The sequence below is a fragment of the Callospermophilus lateralis genome, chromosome 18 (genome assembly GCF_048772815.1).
Source record: "Callospermophilus lateralis isolate mCalLat2 chromosome 18, mCalLat2.hap1, whole genome shotgun sequence".
Lineage (NCBI taxonomy): Eukaryota > Metazoa > Chordata > Mammalia > Rodentia > Sciuridae > Callospermophilus > Callospermophilus lateralis.
The window spans coordinates 14,716,287-14,734,605 of record NC_135322.1 but is presented as its reverse complement, the minus strand read 5'-3'; the positions used below and the strand labels follow the sequence as shown (position 1 = coordinate 14,734,605).

General features: G+C 58.1%; 3 protein-coding genes across 3 annotated transcripts; all 3 read right to left on the bottom strand.

Moving 5' to 3' along the window:
* Positions 1-1,611: 1,611 nt before the first annotated feature.
* Positions 1,612-7,824, bottom strand: LOC143383182 (interferon lambda-3-like). Its single transcript, XM_076837534.2, has 5 exons — positions 7,639-7,824; positions 2,347-2,424; positions 1,975-2,118; positions 1,786-1,881; positions 1,612-1,710 (listed from the first exon to the last, which is right to left on the bottom strand). The coding sequence occupies exons 1-5, from the start codon at positions 7,822-7,824 to the stop codon at positions 1,612-1,614; spliced, it is 603 nt and encodes a 200-aa protein (XP_076693649.1).
* A 3,084-nt stretch (positions 7,825-10,908) lies between these two features.
* LOC143383181 (interferon lambda-3-like) lies at positions 10,909-12,284 on the bottom strand. The gene is made up of 6 exons (XM_076837533.1): positions 12,275-12,284; positions 11,995-12,182; positions 11,644-11,715; positions 11,260-11,415; positions 11,083-11,166; positions 10,909-11,007 (listed from the first exon to the last, which is right to left on the bottom strand). The coding sequence occupies exons 1-6, from the start codon at positions 12,282-12,284 to the stop codon at positions 10,909-10,911; spliced, it is 609 nt and encodes a 202-aa protein (XP_076693648.1).
* Positions 12,285-14,763: 2,479 nt separating this feature from the next.
* On the bottom strand, positions 14,764-16,319 carry LOC143383180 (interferon lambda-4-like). The gene is made up of 6 exons (XM_076837532.1): positions 16,211-16,319; positions 15,869-16,035; positions 15,398-15,469; positions 15,182-15,325; positions 14,995-15,069; positions 14,764-14,862 (listed from the first exon to the last, which is right to left on the bottom strand). Exons 1-6 carry the CDS (start codon positions 16,317-16,319, stop codon positions 14,764-14,766), a joined length of 666 nt encoding a protein of 221 aa, XP_076693647.1.
* Between the last annotated feature and the right edge of the window lie 2,000 nt (positions 16,320-18,319).

Below are 18,319 nucleotides of genomic sequence, written 5' to 3'. Positions count from 1 at the left end.
GCTGGCTTACACCCCCAGGACTTCTTTTATTATTATTATTATTATTATTATTATTATTATTATTATTTGTTTTGTTTTGGCACTGGGGATTGAACCCAGGGGTGCTCAACCACTGAGCCACATCCCCAGCCCCTTTTTGCACTTTATTTAGAGACAGGGTCTCACTGAGTTGCTAAGCGCCTGGCTTTTCCTGAGGCTGCCTTTGAACTTGCGATCCTCCTATGTCAGCCTCCCGAGCCGCTGGATGACAGGTGCCCGGCGGCACTGCCTGTTTTATTACAAAATAGTTAAGACTTACAAGAGAATATTTGAAGTGCACAGGTGAGTCATGCAGGTTAACGGTAAATGAATATTTATAAACCCCTTCAGTCAGCTAAACTCCGAACACGGCGATGCCAGGGGAACCACCTCTGGGCCCTTCTTGATTCCGGTCACCTGGTGCCCGGGTAGCATCTGTCATCCCGTGCTTCTCTGTGTGGTCTAATCGTACAGGAGTGGGTAGTTTGATTGTTGTTGGCGCTCACCAGAATGCCACCTTAGGCTGCACAGACCTCTGCAAGTTCACGTGGGAACTCCATGTCATGTCCCCAAGTCGGTCAGAATCTGCCGTGGAATGAGGAGGGCCGGGGGTTATTGGCAGGTGATACCTGGGAGAGCTGCAGAGGAGGGAGAACCTGACTCTGGGATGCAGAGGGGGCACATCTGGAAAGGAACCGGGCTCAGTGCCACTGGGAAGGGAGGGACGCAGAAATCGTCTGTGGCTTCTCTGGTCTTGGCTTCGGAATGGAGGCGGATTCTGCAGATGCCGTGGCTGGAAGCTAAGTGGCACGTTCTCTTTTGGAAGGGGATCCAAGTGGCGTCCTTCCAAGGTTGCGGGAGTTCTGAGATTGATCCACATTGAAAAGTGTCGCCAGACGCGGTGGCGCACGCCTTGAAATCTGAGATACCTGGGAGGCTGAGGCAAGAGGTTCATGAGTTCAGGCCGACAACTGGACTTGGTCTCAAAGCAAAAATGGACCCGGGACCAGGTGCCGTGATGCATGCCTGTCATCCCAGGCGCTCCCTGCAGAGCCGGCCCGCGCCCTGGACTCCCCAGCTCTGGAACTGGAAGAAATAAATCTCCCTTCTGTGTGGACTCTGCGGTCCCAGGGACGCGGTCACCACCACCAAAGGCGGTGATGGCGGATGTGACACAGTCACAGCAGTGTCCTTAGAGACACACCCGGTGCAGACCCGAGCCCAAGAGGAGGCCACCGTCCTGCTGACCTGACCCGGACACACCCCCTCGGGGCAGCTTGTTCCTTGTGACTGTTGACCGTGTGTAAATCAGCGGCCCAGGACGTGCAGCCCAAAGTGTCCCTGGTGATCCCCGGTTGTTCCTTGAGGTTCTCCCCCTCCCCCTTTCTCACTGTCCCCCCTCCCCCGTCTCTGTCAGTCGCAGTCAGACACAGGGTGCAGTCACTGAGACAAACAAGGTCAGTGTCACAGGCAAAGTGCATAAAAATCACAAGAATGAACATCTTTGGGGACTTTATAACCAAATTCCTCTGGAGGCCGCGATGGAAGGGCCTCATGATATCTAAGGGGCTGGGACATGCAGCAGGGTGTGGGTCAGACGCACAGGTGTCCACTGGCCACACACTTCAGGTTGCGCACCAGGAGGCGGAGGAGGTTGAAGGTGACGGAGGCCTGGAGGCAGGCGGGGGACTCCTGTGGGGACCAGGGGCTCAGTGGCTGCCCTGGGGGCCCAGCTGCTCCAGCCCCAGTCCTCTGCCACCCACTCACCTTCTCGGGGGCCTGCTGCAGCCTCTGCAGCCAGTGGGACAGGCGGTGGCGGTGGCGACCCTGGGGCCTGGGGCCTGCTGTGGGCTGAGCCAGGGCCTGTGGGCAGAGGGGGGCGTGTGAGTGGGCCTGGGCACAGGGGACGAGCAGGGTCACAGCCACGACCCAGCCGCCCAGGACCCCAGGACTCACACAGGCCTGCAGCTGGGACTGGATGTGGCCCAGCGTGTGAAGGGGCTGGTCCAGGACGTCCCCCAGGGTCGAGTTGGCCATGGTCCCCAGGACCCGCAGCGTCAGGGCCAGCTCTGCCTGCAAGGCCACAGGGCGCTCCCACACCTGAGGGGGACAGAGACAGTGAGAGGTCTCCCTGGGAGAGAGCTGGGAGGGGACAGGGAGGGAGGAGGGAGAGGGAGGGGGAGGGGCAGGGAGAGGGCACAGCAGTGCAGGCAGGACTGGGGGAGGGACAGTGGGCAGGGAGGGAGAGGGACGGTGAGAAGGACAGGGTCCCCTGGGAGGCACACAGTGGGCCCAGGAGGCCAGGCTGGCCTGGCTCTGGCAGCTCACCTGCAGCTGCCGCAGGTCCCAGGGCCTGGGGAAGAGCGGGGAGCGGCACTGGAGGTCCTTGAGCAAGAGCGACTCCTCCTGGGGAGCAAGGGCCCAGGTTAGCCCACACTGGAGGGCGAAGGCTGGACCACACTGGAGGGCGAAGGCTGGACCACACTGGAGGGTGAAGGCTAGCCTACACAATAGGGTCCCAGGGAGCCTCATGAAGGTATCCTTCACCTTCTCAAAGCCTCACCTTCACCTCCTCCAGCTTCCTTCCTGGCTCCTGCGCTTCTTCCCCAAGAGGAGGCTGCAGCTCTCCCAGGCTCAGGGTCTCACACTTGCTCTCCTAGGGCATCTCTGACCTCAGTCTCCTCTTCTAGATCTCAGCCTCAAAATGCCAGCATTTTAAAATTGATTTTATTTTTTAAATACATAACAGCAGAATGCATTACGATTCTTATTACACATACAGAGCACAGTTTTTCATATCTCTGTGTATAAAGTATGTTCACACCAATTTGTGTCTTCATATATGTACTTTGGATAATGATATCCATCACATTCCACCGTTATTGCTGACCCCCCTTCCTCCCTTCCCCGCCCACCCCTCTGCCCTATCTAGAGTTCATCTAATCCTCATCTAATGCTCCCCCTCCCTGCGCCACTATGAGTCAGACTCCTTATTATCAGAGAAAACATTCATTCGGCATTTGGTTTTTTGGGATTGGCTAACTTCACTCAGCATTATCTTCTCTAACTCCATCCATTTCCCTGCAAATGCCATGATCTTATTCTCCTTTATTGCTGAGTAATATTCCATTGTGGATATTTGCCACATTTTTTAATCCATTCATCTACTGAAGGGCATCCAGGTTGGCTCCACAGTTTAGCTGTGGTGAATCCTGCCGCTGTAAACGCTGATGTGGCTGTGTCCCTGTAGTAGCTGATTCTCAGTCCTTCTGACTGATGGTCTGAATTGATTTTAGGAACCTGGTAAAATCCTATCTGTAAATCATCACAAGGAGCATGCAGTCCAACAGACCTCACAGCAATCCTACCAGAGAAACGTGAGAAGCGACTCTATTAACACTAAGAAACAGAAAAAAAAAAAAAATGCCAGCACTTCCCGCTCCACCCAGGCTGTCCCCGCCCAGCTCCGGGCACACCCCGCCGCCGCCGCAGGAAACGCGCCCAGACTGCGGGCAGCGGAGCCCGGGGCCGGGGAAGCCCGGGGCGGGGCCGGGAGCCCGGGGAAAGGGAAACCGACCCAGGTTCCGAGTTCTCCCACCGGAAGGTGACTTCCTGAGCGGGACGATTCCTGGCAGCTCCGGTGGGTCCCAGAGGCCGGCTGCAGGTGCGGGACCAGGTGTGGGAGGGGCTTGCTCTGGCCACGCCCACACGGGGGCGGTGAGCAGGTTCAATCTTGGGGGAGAGGTTGTTGGAGGCTCCTAAAGGGAGGCTGCCTAGGGGAGGGGAGACCACCCAGGGGGAGGAGTGCTGTGGGATGGGAGGACGGAGAGTTAATAAGCCAAAGATAGAACCAAAGAAAACTAAGAGGGTAAGATGCGGCGCGCAGGCCTGTAACCCAGACCCGGAGGCTGACGGAGGAGGCTCGCAAGCTCCAGACCAGCCTCGGCACCGAAGCAGGACGGCCTCAAAACACAACAGTGCAAAGGCTGGGGATGCAGCTCAGTGGTAAAGCCCCCTGGGTTCCATCCCCTGAACCCAGGTAACAATGATCAAGAACGTAGAGAATTGAAGGATTTGATCAGTGCGGGGCCCATCTCACCGAACTGCATTCATAGGACCACTTGACACACGGGACTCGAAAGGAAAGTGTGAGGATGGGAAGTTCATTGATTGGACCTGAGTGTGCACCGGGCAACAGGGACTTGTGATTGTTACCCAACGATCGACCACAAAGTTTCTTACCAGATGGTCCCTCATGAACCTGTGGGCCCCGTGTGATCTGCAGAGGGTGAAATCAAGGAAACATTTCTACCTGTTAATTCCATTTATAATTTGTTTTCTTCTTTCTTTAAAAATTCTCCGTCTTTCAATGTGCTTATTGGCCTCTGGGTGACAGTGAAGCTTCTTCTGGGTAAACTGTGGTCGGGGTGGACGTCCAGTTTCACTTAAAGCCTTTTGGGGTTCAACCCTCTTTTTTCCTTTGTTCAGAATTATTTTAGTGTTATTTTAGCCAGGCATGGTGGCACATGCCTGTAATCCCAGCAGTTGGGGAGGCTGAGACAGGAGGACAAAGTTTGAGGTTAGCCTCAGCATAAGTGAGGTTCTATCTCAAAATAAAATTTTAAAAGGTCGGAGGGGGGAGCTGGAGATGTAACTCAATGGTAAAGCACCCCTGGGTTCAATCCCCAATACAAAAAAAATTATTTAAAACTGTGCACATTTTTTGGGGGGGGTACAGTGTAATAATTTGATACAAGGATACAGTGTCAATATCCAGGCTTTAAAAATTATTCTTGACAATCTGAGCATGCATCAGAATAATAAACAGTTAAAAACTTTTAAACACACACACACATGAAAGAGCACCCCCCACATCTGATCCCAATGGGGGGACAGACAGTAATGAAAGTGTCACAGAGGAGTTCAGGTGCAGATAAGCCTTTGAAGGACCCCGTTGACTGTGACCAACCCTTTCCTCTATTTAGCCCATCATTGGTCCAGGAAGTATTTATGGGGCGGTTACTGTGGATGGAAACTTCTAGACACTCCAGGTCCACCAAGAACAAAAGACACGAAGAGTATGCCCTGCCCCTTCTGGAGGTGTTCTAGTGGGAGGGCCAGACAATAGCAAAACAATAAATAATAACAACGAAGTCCGTTGCAAGAACTGCTTTCGAAAAAAATTAAGCGGGAGATGGAGTGGGGTGTGCAGAGGGAGCCACGTGCTGTGAGACGGTTGCAGAAGGTGACGTCATCACAGATAGAGGGACTGCCAGTGCCAAGGGAGCACATGAGGGGCACCTCACCGGCCCTGCCCGTCCTGACATTTCCACACATAAGACAGAATCCGCAGTGCACCACGCCTGCCACCCCAGCAGCCTGGGAGGCTGAGGCAGGAGGATTGCGAGTTCAAAGCCAGCCTCAGCAACTCAAAGAGACCCTGACTCCAAATTAAAAACAAAAAGGGCTGGGGTGTGGCTCAGTGGTGAAGGGCCCCTGAGTTCAAGCCTTGGTATCTACGCCCTAAAAAAGATGGAGAGTCCTCTTCACACTTTGAAGGTGGGAACTGTGCTTCCTGCTGCCTTGACAGTGAGGGACTGGCCAGGAGACCTGGCTGAGCCTGCGCAGCAGGGACGCGCTGAGGGAGGCGGAGCTCCGTCTCACACCTGGTCTCACCTGCACCACCTCCTGCCTTCAGAGGGTGGGGTTTCTCGAGGACACTTGGCTGGGTTCTCTGTCACCTGACTCTTGCACATCTAAGGAGTCCCCTGAGGGGACACAGGGGCTGACTTTTCTTGTCCACCCAATCCCCTACCCTCCCTCCTGGGTCCTAGATATGGAGACCAGTATTGGCCACTGTTATGGTGTGGAATCCCGTGGTCCCCAGGGCTGCAGTGTTCCGAGGGGCTTTGGGGGAGAGATGTCATCCGTGGATCAATCCACGGGTGGATTCATGATTGAATGGACTTTGGGGAGGTAGAGGAAATTGTGGGAGGTGGGGCGCAGCTGGAGGTGTGCCCTGAGGGATATGTCTTGTCCCCAGCGCTCTCTCTCTCCCTCTCTCTCTCACACTCTCTCCTTTCTGACCACTGCGCTCCCCACCATGATGGTCAGCCTCACCACAGGCCCAGAGACAATGGAGCCCAGTGACCTTGGACCGCAGACTCTGGAATGTGAACCAAAACAACTCTTTGCTCCCCTGAGCTGGTTCATTTTGTCACAGCTGTGGAAAGCTGAGGATGACTGCCCCCAAACTGAAGATTCCCTCTCCTCTCATCCTCGGGGCTCCCTGTGGCCGCGAGACTTCCCCTCCCCAGGACCTAGCCTTGAAACACAGGCAGGTGGCCCTGCTCTGTTGGAATCAGGACCTGTCTGAGGGCCAGACTTTCCTGTGCAGATGAGGACAGACCCAGAGCAAGGCAGAACAATCCAGGGTGGGCTGTGGTTTGGAAGGGCAGGAAAAAAATTATATATATATTCATTCACTTCAATCTAAAATTTGACATTTCCTGTCTGTATTAGTCTCTTACGGCTGCTATAACAAAACAGCATAAACAATGTGTAGAACAACTCAGAATGGGCAAGGGTGAAGGGATCAGCCAAAGGTGTGCATCCAACTCAGTCCTGGGAAGTGAAAAAAAACAGTCACCAAAGGACAAATACAACGTGACCACACTTACAGGAAGTCCATAAAGAGGTCACATGCAGAGACACAGCAGGATGGTGGTTGCCAAGGTGAGGAGGAGTGGGGGGGCAGGGCTGGAGATTTGGTTTGGCGGGATGGACAGGGCCGGGCCGTTGTAGCTCCACAGGGTGAATCTGCTCCGCACAGCTGAACTGGGGACCTTGAAGGTGGCAGACCTGGGGTGAATTGGCTGGGGGTGCAGCTCAGTGGTAGAGCACTTGCTGAGCACGAGAGAAGCCTGGAATTGATCCCAGCAGCACAAAACCAATGCCCAAAATGTAAATGGAAATTATTTAACCAAAAGGAGCAGGAATAGGGACAAACCGACCAGCCAGTGCCTCCAAAGCCGAGGAATTCTGAAGGTCAGACCTCTGAACTCAGGGTTGGGGGGCCAGTTCCTTCGGGGCCCCCGAGACAGGGTTCACCTTTTCAGCTCTGAGACTCCTGTGTCTGGGCTTCCCTTGGCTCCCTCACGTCACTGCACCCTCCTGCTCCGCTTGTCACCCCTCCTGGGGGGACACTGGCTTCCTGTCTCCCCCAATGAGGCCCTGGGTGAGGGCACTGGACAGCCCAGACGACCTGTCCCCATGGCCCTCCCTTCATGTCACCTGCAAGTCCCTCTGCCACTCGGGGCTTCATATCCTCAGGGCCCAGGAGTTAGGGCCATGGGTGGGGCCACCATTCAGGCCACCACACACTGTCACAACGCGCGCATCCAGCCACGGGAGCGCCAGCAGACCTGTGACTGTCACCTGAGGGCCTCCCGCACACTCACTTCCGCCCCTTCAGGTCCTTTCGCTCATCTCACTCCTGAGTCAGCCGGTTGTTACAGCAGCCAGATGACTCCGCCACGCCACGCAGTGACGGAGAAGCTCGTGGACAACGACGTCCTGATGCCCATGTTACTTGGCCCCGGGTGGCTCCGTCCTGGGCACCTTCTCCTGCTGAGGAGGATCCCGCTCCGCCAGGCGCCGAGGCCCCGAGCCAGGACGCTGCAGCCCTGTCCTGGGGGCTCGGAGCAGGACCTCAGGGAGCACGGCCGGACACACGGAGTCCTCGTGTCCCTCTCTGGCCTCCTGCCTGGGTGGAGGGCGCAGGGACCCGCTCCTGCCTTCTGCCATGTCCTGGTGTCTTGGTGCCCCACTCAACTGGCTGTCCCCACCCAGCAGGGTGGCCCTGGGCCTGGGCCGGGGCAGCGGGTCCGCAGCCGGGCTCTTGTTGTCTTAGACAATTTAGAGAAACAGCAAAAATATTTGACTTTGCTACTTTTATAAAAATAAGCAATCATGGGAATATATGGATAGGGTCACCCCCAGGCCTGGGGAGGGACAGCGCCAGGGCAGGCCACATGGGCCACCTGCTGCTCCACCCAGGTCCCTTCCTCAGGACCCCACCACACCCCCATGTCCAGTGCTCGGGGCTCCTGGGGACACTCTTTCTGGGGAAAGGGAAGGACAGGGAGCCACAGGCAAGTGCCACGCCTCAATCTAGTCCCTTTTGAGTGGACAGCCCATGGCCAGTGTCAGCTGCCACCAAGGAACTAGAGCCCCTGAAACAGCTGCAGGTGGGACAGCTCTGGGGCCACTCAGCTGCAGAGCTCCCAGTGGGGGGAAAGGACCCGGCTGCACTTGGGGGACCTTGGACCCTCTGCTGTGGCCCCTCACGTCCCTGCAAGGCGTCCCCTGAAACTGCTTCCTTGGAGGCTCTGCCTGCAGCTGCCCCTCAGCGCTCCCAGGAGCCAGGCCTCGGCCCTCCTCCCCAAAGAGGTCCCAGCGGACTTGGCCCTGAGCCTCTGGGACGGGATCACTGGCTGCTGGGCTGGCCGTGGGGACCCGCGCATGGTGACAGGTGGAGCATGCTGTCCCTGCCGTGCTCAGGGGCACAATGGAGAGATCCGTCACCCTGGTGGCAGGGGTGGGACACTGGCAAGTGGAGGCTGCAAGGGGCAGAATCCCTGGTGCCGGAGAAACTCGGGGAAACTGAGCCAGGACCATGGGACCCGATGGCTCTGGCCGATTCTCAGAGACACTGAGAGGCTCAGGAGACGCAGCGCCATCAAGTCAGAGGGACCCCAGGTCCGTGCTGGTCCTAGAGGGAGAGGACACGGGAGAGCGTCTTGAGAGCGGGGGAGCCCAGGAAGGGTGACTCCCAGCCACCAGGGCCCTTGCCCCTCAGGGACCCAGAGAACTGCCTTGGGGACACGGGGTCAGAGCAGTGAGAACCTCCACTCCCAGAGCCCCCTGGGCCTGCAGGAGCAGCCACGTCCCCCTAGTCAGAAAGGAGGTGTCCCCAGCTGGGTGATCTGGCAAGGACCTCAGATGACAGTGACGCCAAGCAGACGGTCACCTTCATTTCTGGCTCCTCCACGTGTATCGCCAGGGGTTAAGGTCAAGGAGGGCGTTTGCATTTGAACAAAGCCATTTAAAATGTAAAGGACACTTAGGACAACTTAGATATAAGAGATGATTAGTATCAAAAGTCCCTTTCTACTTACTTCATGTATCACTCTGCCCTTGAGGGTCACACGTCTCCTGGGTTGGATTATGTCCCCCATAGTGTGTGGGGAAGTCCTACCCCCGAACCTCAGAGTGTGACCCCATTTAGAAATAGGGCCACTGCACAGGGGAGTTGCTAAGATGAGGTCATTGGAGTGGGCCTGAGCCTTGGTGCCTGATAAGTCAAGGAAGAAGAGAGGAAGGGGAGACCCCAGGGAGCAGAGGCCGTGGGACAACGGAGGCAGACACTGGGGGTTCCTCTGAGGAAGGCCCAGGATGGCCACAGACTCCAAAAGGATATTCGAGGCTCACGGTTTCAGAGTCTTGAGTTTATAAAAAGCTGGTTCCATTTCTTGGAGGTCGAGATGGGGCTGGACATCAGGGCGGAGGGTGTGGCGGAGGGAATCAGCTCACAGGACGCCCAGGAAGCAGACTCCCCTCCCTAGACACCAAGTGTATCCCCCAGCCCCGTCCCCAGTGCCCGCTTCCTCCAGCCACGACCCCCCCCCCCCCCCCCCCGCTCCAGTGACCCTCAGTTAATCCCCTCAGGGGTTAATTCCCTGATGAGGCCAAGGCTGTGGCCCAGCCATTGCTCCCCCAGACCTTCCTGCATGGTCTCACACGTGACCTTGGGAAGGACACCACATCTGAACACACCAAAGACCTAGGACACTAAAACACGCTGTCCCTGGCATTGACATGGGATGGGGGACAGACACACCCAGGGCCACTCTGCAGCTCTCCCGAGGTCCCAGCTCACTGGCAGCCTGACCTTGGCCATGGTGGTGTGTTGTCACCATGGAACCCGGCAAGGGCCCCGGATTGTGTCTTTCTTCACCCACGAACAGTTGTCACCTATTACCTGTCCAGCCCTGCCAAGGGGCCACAGGCCACTGCCCTGTACAGAATCCTGGGACAGAGGATCTGGGTGACTATGGAAGCTGGGGACCCAGCATGCCACACAGAGCCTCCTGTCAGCATGGGGACTCCTGGGGAAGGGGTCACATGGAGCCCTGACCAGGGGGTGCCCAGAGATCTATGGTGATGAGAGAAGATCAAATAGAACCTCTGTTCTGTCCCCTCCCATCCTGGCCATGACAGTAAGCGATGACATCCCAGAGGTGAGGGCAGACACAGGGCCGTCCTCAAAGGGGGAGGGTGGCCATGACTCCTGGAACATTAGGACTCTTTTCCAGGAGGGTGACAGCTCTGGTCCCTGAGGGGCAGCGTCCCTGGGGCAAGACCAGGACCAGGCGGCCACCCCGCTGCAGGGCCAGCAGAGGCCTCAGTCCTGAGCACCAGGGAGCAGCCTGTGGCCCCTGCCCTCGACCTGGGAGGGCTCCCTGCAGGGTCCCAGGACAGCCCAGGGACACTCTGACTTCTGCCCAGGAAACCAGGACCCCACAGTCCCAGCCCCCGGCTCCCGCTGCAGACCCCTGACAGGTGACCAGGGGCTGTGGAGAGCTGCAGGTGGGGGAGACACAGATGGCCACCAACAGGACACACATGGACACGGGCCTCGCAGGAGAGCCTGGGCCTCGCCATTTATTTGCACAATGTTTACAAAAGTAGAAAAATAAACACTGGATCTGAGTCTGAGAGTCACAGAAATAAATAAGGCCACGTGGAGGGCTGGGGACAATAAATTAAGGAGTGTTGTCGCTGCACAGATGAGACCTGAGATCCCTGGACGGCTCAGCAGGGTGTGGGTCAGACGCACAGGTGTCCACTGGCCACACACTTCAGGTCGCGCACCAGGAGGCGGAGGAGGTTGAAGGTGACGGAGGCCTGGAGGCAGGCGGGGGACTCCTGTGGGGACCAGGGGCTCAGTGGCTGCCTTGGGGGCCCAGCTGCTCCCGCCTCAGTCCTCTGCCACCCACTCACCTTCTCGGGGGCCTGCTGCAGCCTCTGCAGCCAGTGGGACAGGCGGTGGCGGTGGCGACCCTGGGGCCTGGGGCCTGCTGTGGGCTGAGCCAGGGCCTGTGGGCAGAGGGGGGCGTGTGAGTGGGCCTGGGCACAGGGGACGAGCAGGGTCACAGCCACGGCCCAGCCGCCCAGGACCCCAGGACTCACACAGGCCTGCAGCTGGGACTGGATGTGGCCCAGCGTGTGAAGGGGCTGGTCCAGGACGTCCCCCAGGGTCGAGTTGGCCATGGTCCCCAGCACCCGCAGCGTCAGGGCCAGCTCTGCCTGCAAGGCCACAGGGCGCTCCCACACCTGAGGGGGACAGAGACAGTGAGAGGTCTCCCTGGGAGAGAGCTGGGAGGGGACAGGGAGGGAGGAGGGGGAGGGAGGGGGAGGGGCAGGGAGAGGGCACAGCAGTGCAGGCAGGACTGGGGGAGGGACAGTGGGCAGGGAGGGGGAGGGACGGTGAGAAGGACAGGGTCCCCTGGGAGGCACACAGTGGGCCCAGGAGGCCAGGCTGGCCTGGCTCTGGCAGCTCACCTGCAGCTGCCGCAGGTCCCAGGGCCTGGGGAAGAGCGGGGAGGGGCACTCGAGGTCCTTGAGCAGGAGCGACTCCTGGGGAGCAAGGGCCCAGGTTAGCCCACACTGGAGGGCGAAGGCTGGACCACAGCAGGGGCCTGTGGGGCCAACAGCAGGAAGAGGGCAGGTTCTCTCAGGGGAGGGCAGGCTCCCTCCAATAGAGACCTCAGGTCACCAAGAGCAGCCAGAGCGGGAGGGAGCCCAGGGTGGACAGGGCAGAGGCCAGCCCTGCAGGGAGGCTGAGGGCCACCCACGGAACTGCACAGGGAGGCCCAGGGAGGAGGCCGGGGCACAGGCAGGAGGCACAGGGACACTCACAAAGGCGTCTCTGGCCTTCCTGAAGGCCTGCAGCTCCCGCGGGGCCAGAGTCTTGAACTGGGCCACGTCACAGTCCCTGGCATCTGGGTGGGCGCTGAGGGGACTGGCCACAGGAACTGCCTGTGTCCTCGTCAGCACCGCAGACGTCAGCGTCAGGAGGAGCCAGCAGCCTCCAGCCGCGCCTGGACCACGGGAGGACAGGGTCAGGGGCTGGGGATGCGAGGACAGAGCGGGGACTGGGGACGGTGACAAGGGGCCATGCTATGGGGCTCACCCAGCTTCATCCTCGTGTCTGGTGGCCGTCAGCGATGGAAACACAGGGTGCACCTGCAGCTGTGTCCAGGCTCTCTCCCGAGGTCCTAGGGTCTGGGTGCTGCAGTGTCCCCAGCTTCTGTCCCCAAGGTGCAGGGTGGACTGTCCCTGCAGCTCCATGGGGCAGCTTTTATCCCTGCTCAGGGCAGCCCCAGCTGATGTAGGAAAAGCGAAAATGCACCCAGGCCTGCGCTGGCCACCAGGGGAGCCCAGGCTGGGGAAGCCCGGGGGCGGGGCCTGGCACAGGTGAGCAGCTAAAGTGAAAGGGAAAGGGACAGGGACTCAGCCTGGCCATGGCAGGAGACGCCCAGGAACCCTCAGCCCTGGGGCGGCCCAGGGTCACAGGAAGGGGTTCCGGTGCCTGCTGGGAGGGCCCCAGGACTGGGGTGCACAGAGACATGGGGACCAGCCTCGGGCAGGGTGTCCCCTGCAGGGAGGAGATGGCAGGGCACCCCAGGGAGCGGCTGCCCTGAGGACTGCAATTCCCAGAGGGGGAGGCCCAGGGCGGAGGCTGCGGGCGGGGAGGGTCAGGAAGGGAAGGTCCAGAGTGAGGAGGCCAGAGCACCCCACCCTCCCCACCTGCTGCCCAGAGCCCTGGAAAGAACTCGAAACTGTCCTTCCTGGGCACTGCACCTGGCAGGGGCAATTGGCAACGGGGCAGGTGCCCTGTGCTGAGTCAAGTAACAGAAAACAAAACTGGAGAGGCAGGGGCACAGCAGGGGTGTGCAGCAGGCAGGTCCTGAGGAGAGGCTCTGAGCACAGAGCCAGGGGAATGAGGGACGGAGCCCACTCTGGGAAGGAGAGCCACCCCTTCTGCTGAGCCCTGTCATGTCCAGCTCTGCTCCAGATGCTTCATCTCACCTGGCACTGGACATGCACATTTGCACCCAGGGAACACTGTGGCTTGCCTCCTTTTGAAGTAAGTAGCAAACTGCAGAATCTCAGAGAGGTTAAGAGACCTGCCTTCGGACACACAGCAAGGAATCACTAAGGTCAAGACTGTGAGTGTTTCCTCTGACACTTGGAGGCCAATCCCAGTCTCCCTTGTGCTTGGGTCTCCTGGACCTAGAGCTCATGACTGTGAGAAAAGACAGTCCTGTGTGACACTTGCCTCCATCCCAAAACCTATACCCTCATTCACACTTCTAGGAAACGGATACACAGTCAAACTCTCTGAGCTCTGACTCATACAACTGCTTCCAAATCAGAGCAGGACGTGCCCAAGGCACCTCCCAGTTCAGTTTCCAGTACAGGAGCCTTAATCCTGGCTGTGGCAGACACTGTTCCCACTGCAAATTCTGCACATTGTCACAGATTGCAAATCCCTTGGCACCACACTGTTTTTGTCTGTGTGAGTGTGAGTGCCTTATTGTGAGTGTGAGTGTGTGGTGTGGGGATGGGACCCAGGGCCTTGCCCGTGCTGGTCACTGCTCTGCCACTCTTCCACATGCCCTGTCCTTTGTTGGACAGTCAGCCCAGGCAGTGACCTGCAATCGCTCTGGAGCTCAAGGACTCTAGGCTTCCGTCCTGGCTCCAACCTTAGGAGCTGTGTGGCCTTGGGGAGGAGGCTGCAGGTGGCAGCCAGGAGGGCTAGTCCCCTGGTTTGGACCAAGAGCACTAATCCCAGTATTTCTGTACCTATGCGCAGGCTCCTTGGATGGAGGTCATTAGGGAAGCCCGTGGATGTCAGCAAGGACCTTACAAGCACCACCTCCAGGTGTGCTGCTCCTTTGCAAGAGAAGCAGCCGCCCTCACTGTGCAGATGAGGAGACTGAGGCTCCCACAGAACTCACTTTCCTGGAGTTACTCTAATTCAGTGGCAGGGTGAGAACTGAACCTCAGGTCCCCTGATTCCCTGGATCAGCCCTTCTTGCTGTGGAGTTTAGGTTCAAATGAAAACAGAAAGAAAAAGATGCGAAGGCCACGCTGTTCAATAACTGTAATAAATTAACATCAGGAGTCAGAAGAGCAAATACGGGATTTCACCAGTACAAGCCACACGTATGTAACAGAATCCAGGGAAGGACGGTCATCCAGGACCCTGTGCCCTTCACTCCCAAGTCCCTTAGGGAATGTGCTGTTTGGATGCTGATGGGAGCCTCATGGATTCACAAAGTCTTAAGGCGACCATCCAGAGTTCCAATCAAGGGTCGTGATTCCTGAAGAAGGTTGAGATTCCTGGCAACCCCAGCGTCAGGGTCACGAGGGTCTGAGCAAGGCTCAAGGCTGTTTTGTTGCGCTGGCCCTGGAGGAGCTTCCCGCACCACAGGGACCCACGTCCCCTCTCTGGGAAGAGTGAGGCGCTTCTTGCACCTGGTACAGGTGGAGCCAGGTGCAGCCAGTGTTCGCAGAGTGTCTGGAGCCTCAGCGTCCACTGTCCAGGAGACACGCCAGGTCCAGGGTCCAGCCGCCAGTGGCTCCGGGTTCGGGATCCCCGCGAAGCCCAGCAGGTCAGACACAGGGTCCCCAGTGCGCCACCAGCCTGAGGTCCCGCGTGAGCAGGCGCAGCAGGTTGAAGACCACAGAGGCTTCATGGCAGCGAGGCGAGTCCTGGAACCGGCAGGAGTCAGGACTGTCCTTCCCAGGACCTCAGGACAGGGCCCTGTCGCCCCCAGGCTCCTCCTTATCCTTCCACCCGCTGCTGTCCCCTGGTGGGAGCCCTGCGCCGCTCACTGCACTCACAGCTCTGCGCGGTTTGTGACGCCTCCGCGGTGGCCTGGGGGACTTCCTCCTGGAGCCCTGCGGGATCAGCTGGAGCTGCAGGGGCGACGCGGGTCAGTGGGGCAGCCGCCGGCCCCAGCGTCCCTCCTAACCAGACCCAGACCCAGATTTCGTGGGCACCAGGAGGGCGATAATCGCTGTCACTCACGCAGGTCTCCAGGTCGCGTCCCGCGGCCGCCAGCAGCTGCAGGGTCTGGTCGGTGCCAGGGAGCATCTCCGGGTGTCGCAGGCCACTCAGCACCGCCTGGGCGTCCGCGATGCTGCGGGCCACGTGGCGCAGCCCAGCACAGGACTGTGGAGACCCGATGGCAGTTAGCGTCGCCGCGCCAGCGCCCCGCGCCCCCTCCCAGGCACCTGGCCTCACCGAGGGCCGCGGATGGTCCCTCCGGGGGCGGAAGGAGCAGTTGCGTGGCCTCCAGCTCAGGGTCTCTTCCTCCTGCGGGACAAGCGTCAGGTGAGGCTGGCACCTAATCGCGGAGCCCGCGAGGATGTGGGGACGCGACGTGGGTCTGGCCAGGTGGCTCCCCCGTGGTCCCCTGGGCTCAGCAGCTCTGAGACGCGGGGGCGGGGCGAAACGCGCCCCTTGCTCCCCAGGCCCCGCCCAGCGCCGCCACCAGGACCCCAGCTGCCCATCGCGGCGCGCCCCTTCGCTGGCGCCCAGCCTGGGTGGTGCTGGAGCTGGGCTCTGGGGAGCGTCCTGCTCAGAATCCTGCAGCACAGTCCCAGAGGCGCGGCTCAGCTCTGGTCGCAGGGGCCCTAGGGACATGGATGGGCGCGTGCTGGCTGCTGGCGGGCTCAGGGCTGGGCGCAGGGGTGGAGGGCGGTCCCCACTCACATAGCTGTCCCTCAGCGCCTTGACCGCCGCCAGCGCCCTGGGGTCCAGCGAGCGGTAGTGCGACAGCAGGCAGCGCCTGGGCACTGTCCCCCTGGAGTCCGAAGCCACACCCAGTGTCCACAGGACCCACAGCCACAAGGCTCTGCTCCTGGGGTTCATCTCTACTCCTGCAGGAGGTGAGGTCGTCAGGGAGACCCAAGGCATGAGCCTTCCAGGGCAGCCCCCTGCCTGTGGTTCCAGTGGAGGGGTCTCGTCCTCAGAGAGCATGGCTGATCCCACGCAGGGACAGACTCGTGGACCCCAACGGTCTCCACCACTGCCCTCTCTCCCTTCACTCCTCACCTGTGTCTCCCTCCCCTGCTTCGGGCTGCTGCGGGACCCGCTGTCCACTGTCTTCTGTGTGGGGAGCTGAGCGCTGTCCACCTCCCGCACTGCTCCCTGCTCCGGCCATGGGGTGGCTTTTATGAGCAAGAGCTCTTAGCCGGGCTGCCCCGACCTGGGGATCCTTTCTGAACGTCAGCGCTGGCTCCAGTCCCCCGGATCCCAGCCAGGGTTACCCAATAAATGGTCCTGAGCCAGAGGTGGCTCCCGGCCATCCCTGGCCACCAAGTTCAGTCTCTGCTCTCCTTCTGTCCTTTCTCTTTGTCCTTATCCTTCTTCCACCTTCATAACAGACCCCAAGCAAGCAACCACCGCGCTCCAGGCCGTGTATTAAGCTTTCTTGCGTCCAGGTCATCTCAGAGTTTGAAGGACACACTGTGTGGCTTCAAGGCTTATCCCATAATGCCATGGCTGCCTTGAAGCTTTTCAGGGTCTACTTTGCTATCTCTCTTCATTTTATCAGTCTCTTCTCTTGGTTCCTTCCTTCCTTGCTTCCTCCCTCCCTCCCTCCCTCCCTCTTTCTCTCCTTTTTGGGATCCATCCCTCTTCTTACTCCTTTTCCAACCAACGTTCAGCTCAGCGTCTCTGGGTCTGTCTCAGTCAATCTGTGGGTTTTAGTTTGGAATAAAGTTGGTCTCCATCTTTGGTGAAGGTACCCGTCATGTTCATAGAATGAAGCCTGCGAACAGAAAATCACAAAGAGAAAAGACCTCACCTATGATGTCCCCACCCTTCACCCCACCTCTGCATCAGTTTTCCAGATAAAAACTTTCCAAAATGTCAGTTGTGTGTACCATATCTGATTATGGAGGTGACACTTTCTTACCAACATTAATATAAAAACACCACTTGGAGTTGAGGAAGCCTTGAGTCCCACTTCCTGGAGGTAGACCTATTTTTAACAATTTGTAACCATTTCTCCTGTTCTTTGCCTTTCCGTGAGCAGTTTCACTCCAGCTGGAACCAGGCTTTCCCCCATTTGGTAGCTGCTGTTCAGGTGTCTTCCTCATCTCTGCATCTTCTGTCTTTAATTACAGCGTATCAGTTAAGGCCCAGCAGGAAACAGCTGGCCCAATCAATTTAGGATAATTTGAGGCGAGGTTGACACCAGGAGCATTTACAAAAGGATTGTGTCGTGAAGGGGAGTGACAAGGGACAGTGCAAGTTCCTAGGGCCAGCAGGGGCCTGGGCGGGCACCCCTTGCCCTAAGGAAGGAGCAAGAGGAGGATCTGGTTGCTGGCCCTGGGACGGAGGGTCCCACAGGTGGGTCAAGGGACAGATCAGCTTGGGTCGAGCCACAGGGAGGAAGCGGGAGGAACAAACACCCTGCCCTCCTGTCCCTGTCCTGGCTTTACTGCTGAGGTCTCTTAGGGGCTGAAGGCCAGCCTCCTCCATCCAGAGCAGGAGGAAGGAGCAGGGAGGGTGGCCGTGGAGAGACCAGCCTGTCCCAGCTTCCGCCCCAACAGGATCATTGACTCACTAGCCTCCTACTGGTTGGCATTGACGTATCCCCCCTTGTTGATCAAAGCCTTGGTTTTCAGTGGTGTTGGGAGAAGGGACCGTGTTTCCCTCCCATTATCTTAACAGTGTCTTTCTCAGAGCCACGATTCCCAATTTTTAGTTTTAGCTTTAGTTTTAGTTGTTTTGATGATGCCTTTCGTATTGTATCCAAAAAGTCATCAACAAGCCCAAGGTCACCTAGATGTTCCCCATGTTGTCTTCTAGGGATGTTCTGGTTTTTCGTTGTACATTTAGGTTTATGCTACATGTTGAGTCCGTTTTGGTGAAAGGTGTGGAGTCTGTGTCTAGATTTATTTATTTTTTTTTTTGCATGTGATGCTCAAATGTTTCACCACCATTTGTTGAAAATAATAAAAACCTATCATTTCTCCATTTTGTTGATTTTTTTTCTCCTTTCTCAAAACTTGGTGGACCATATTTGTGTTGTTCTTATCCTGGGCTCCACTGATCTATCCACCTGTCATTTGGCCAACACCCCCCTGTGCTGACTGCCATAGTTTTGAAAGAAGTCTTCAAGCTGGATCATGCCAATCCACCCAATTTGCTTGT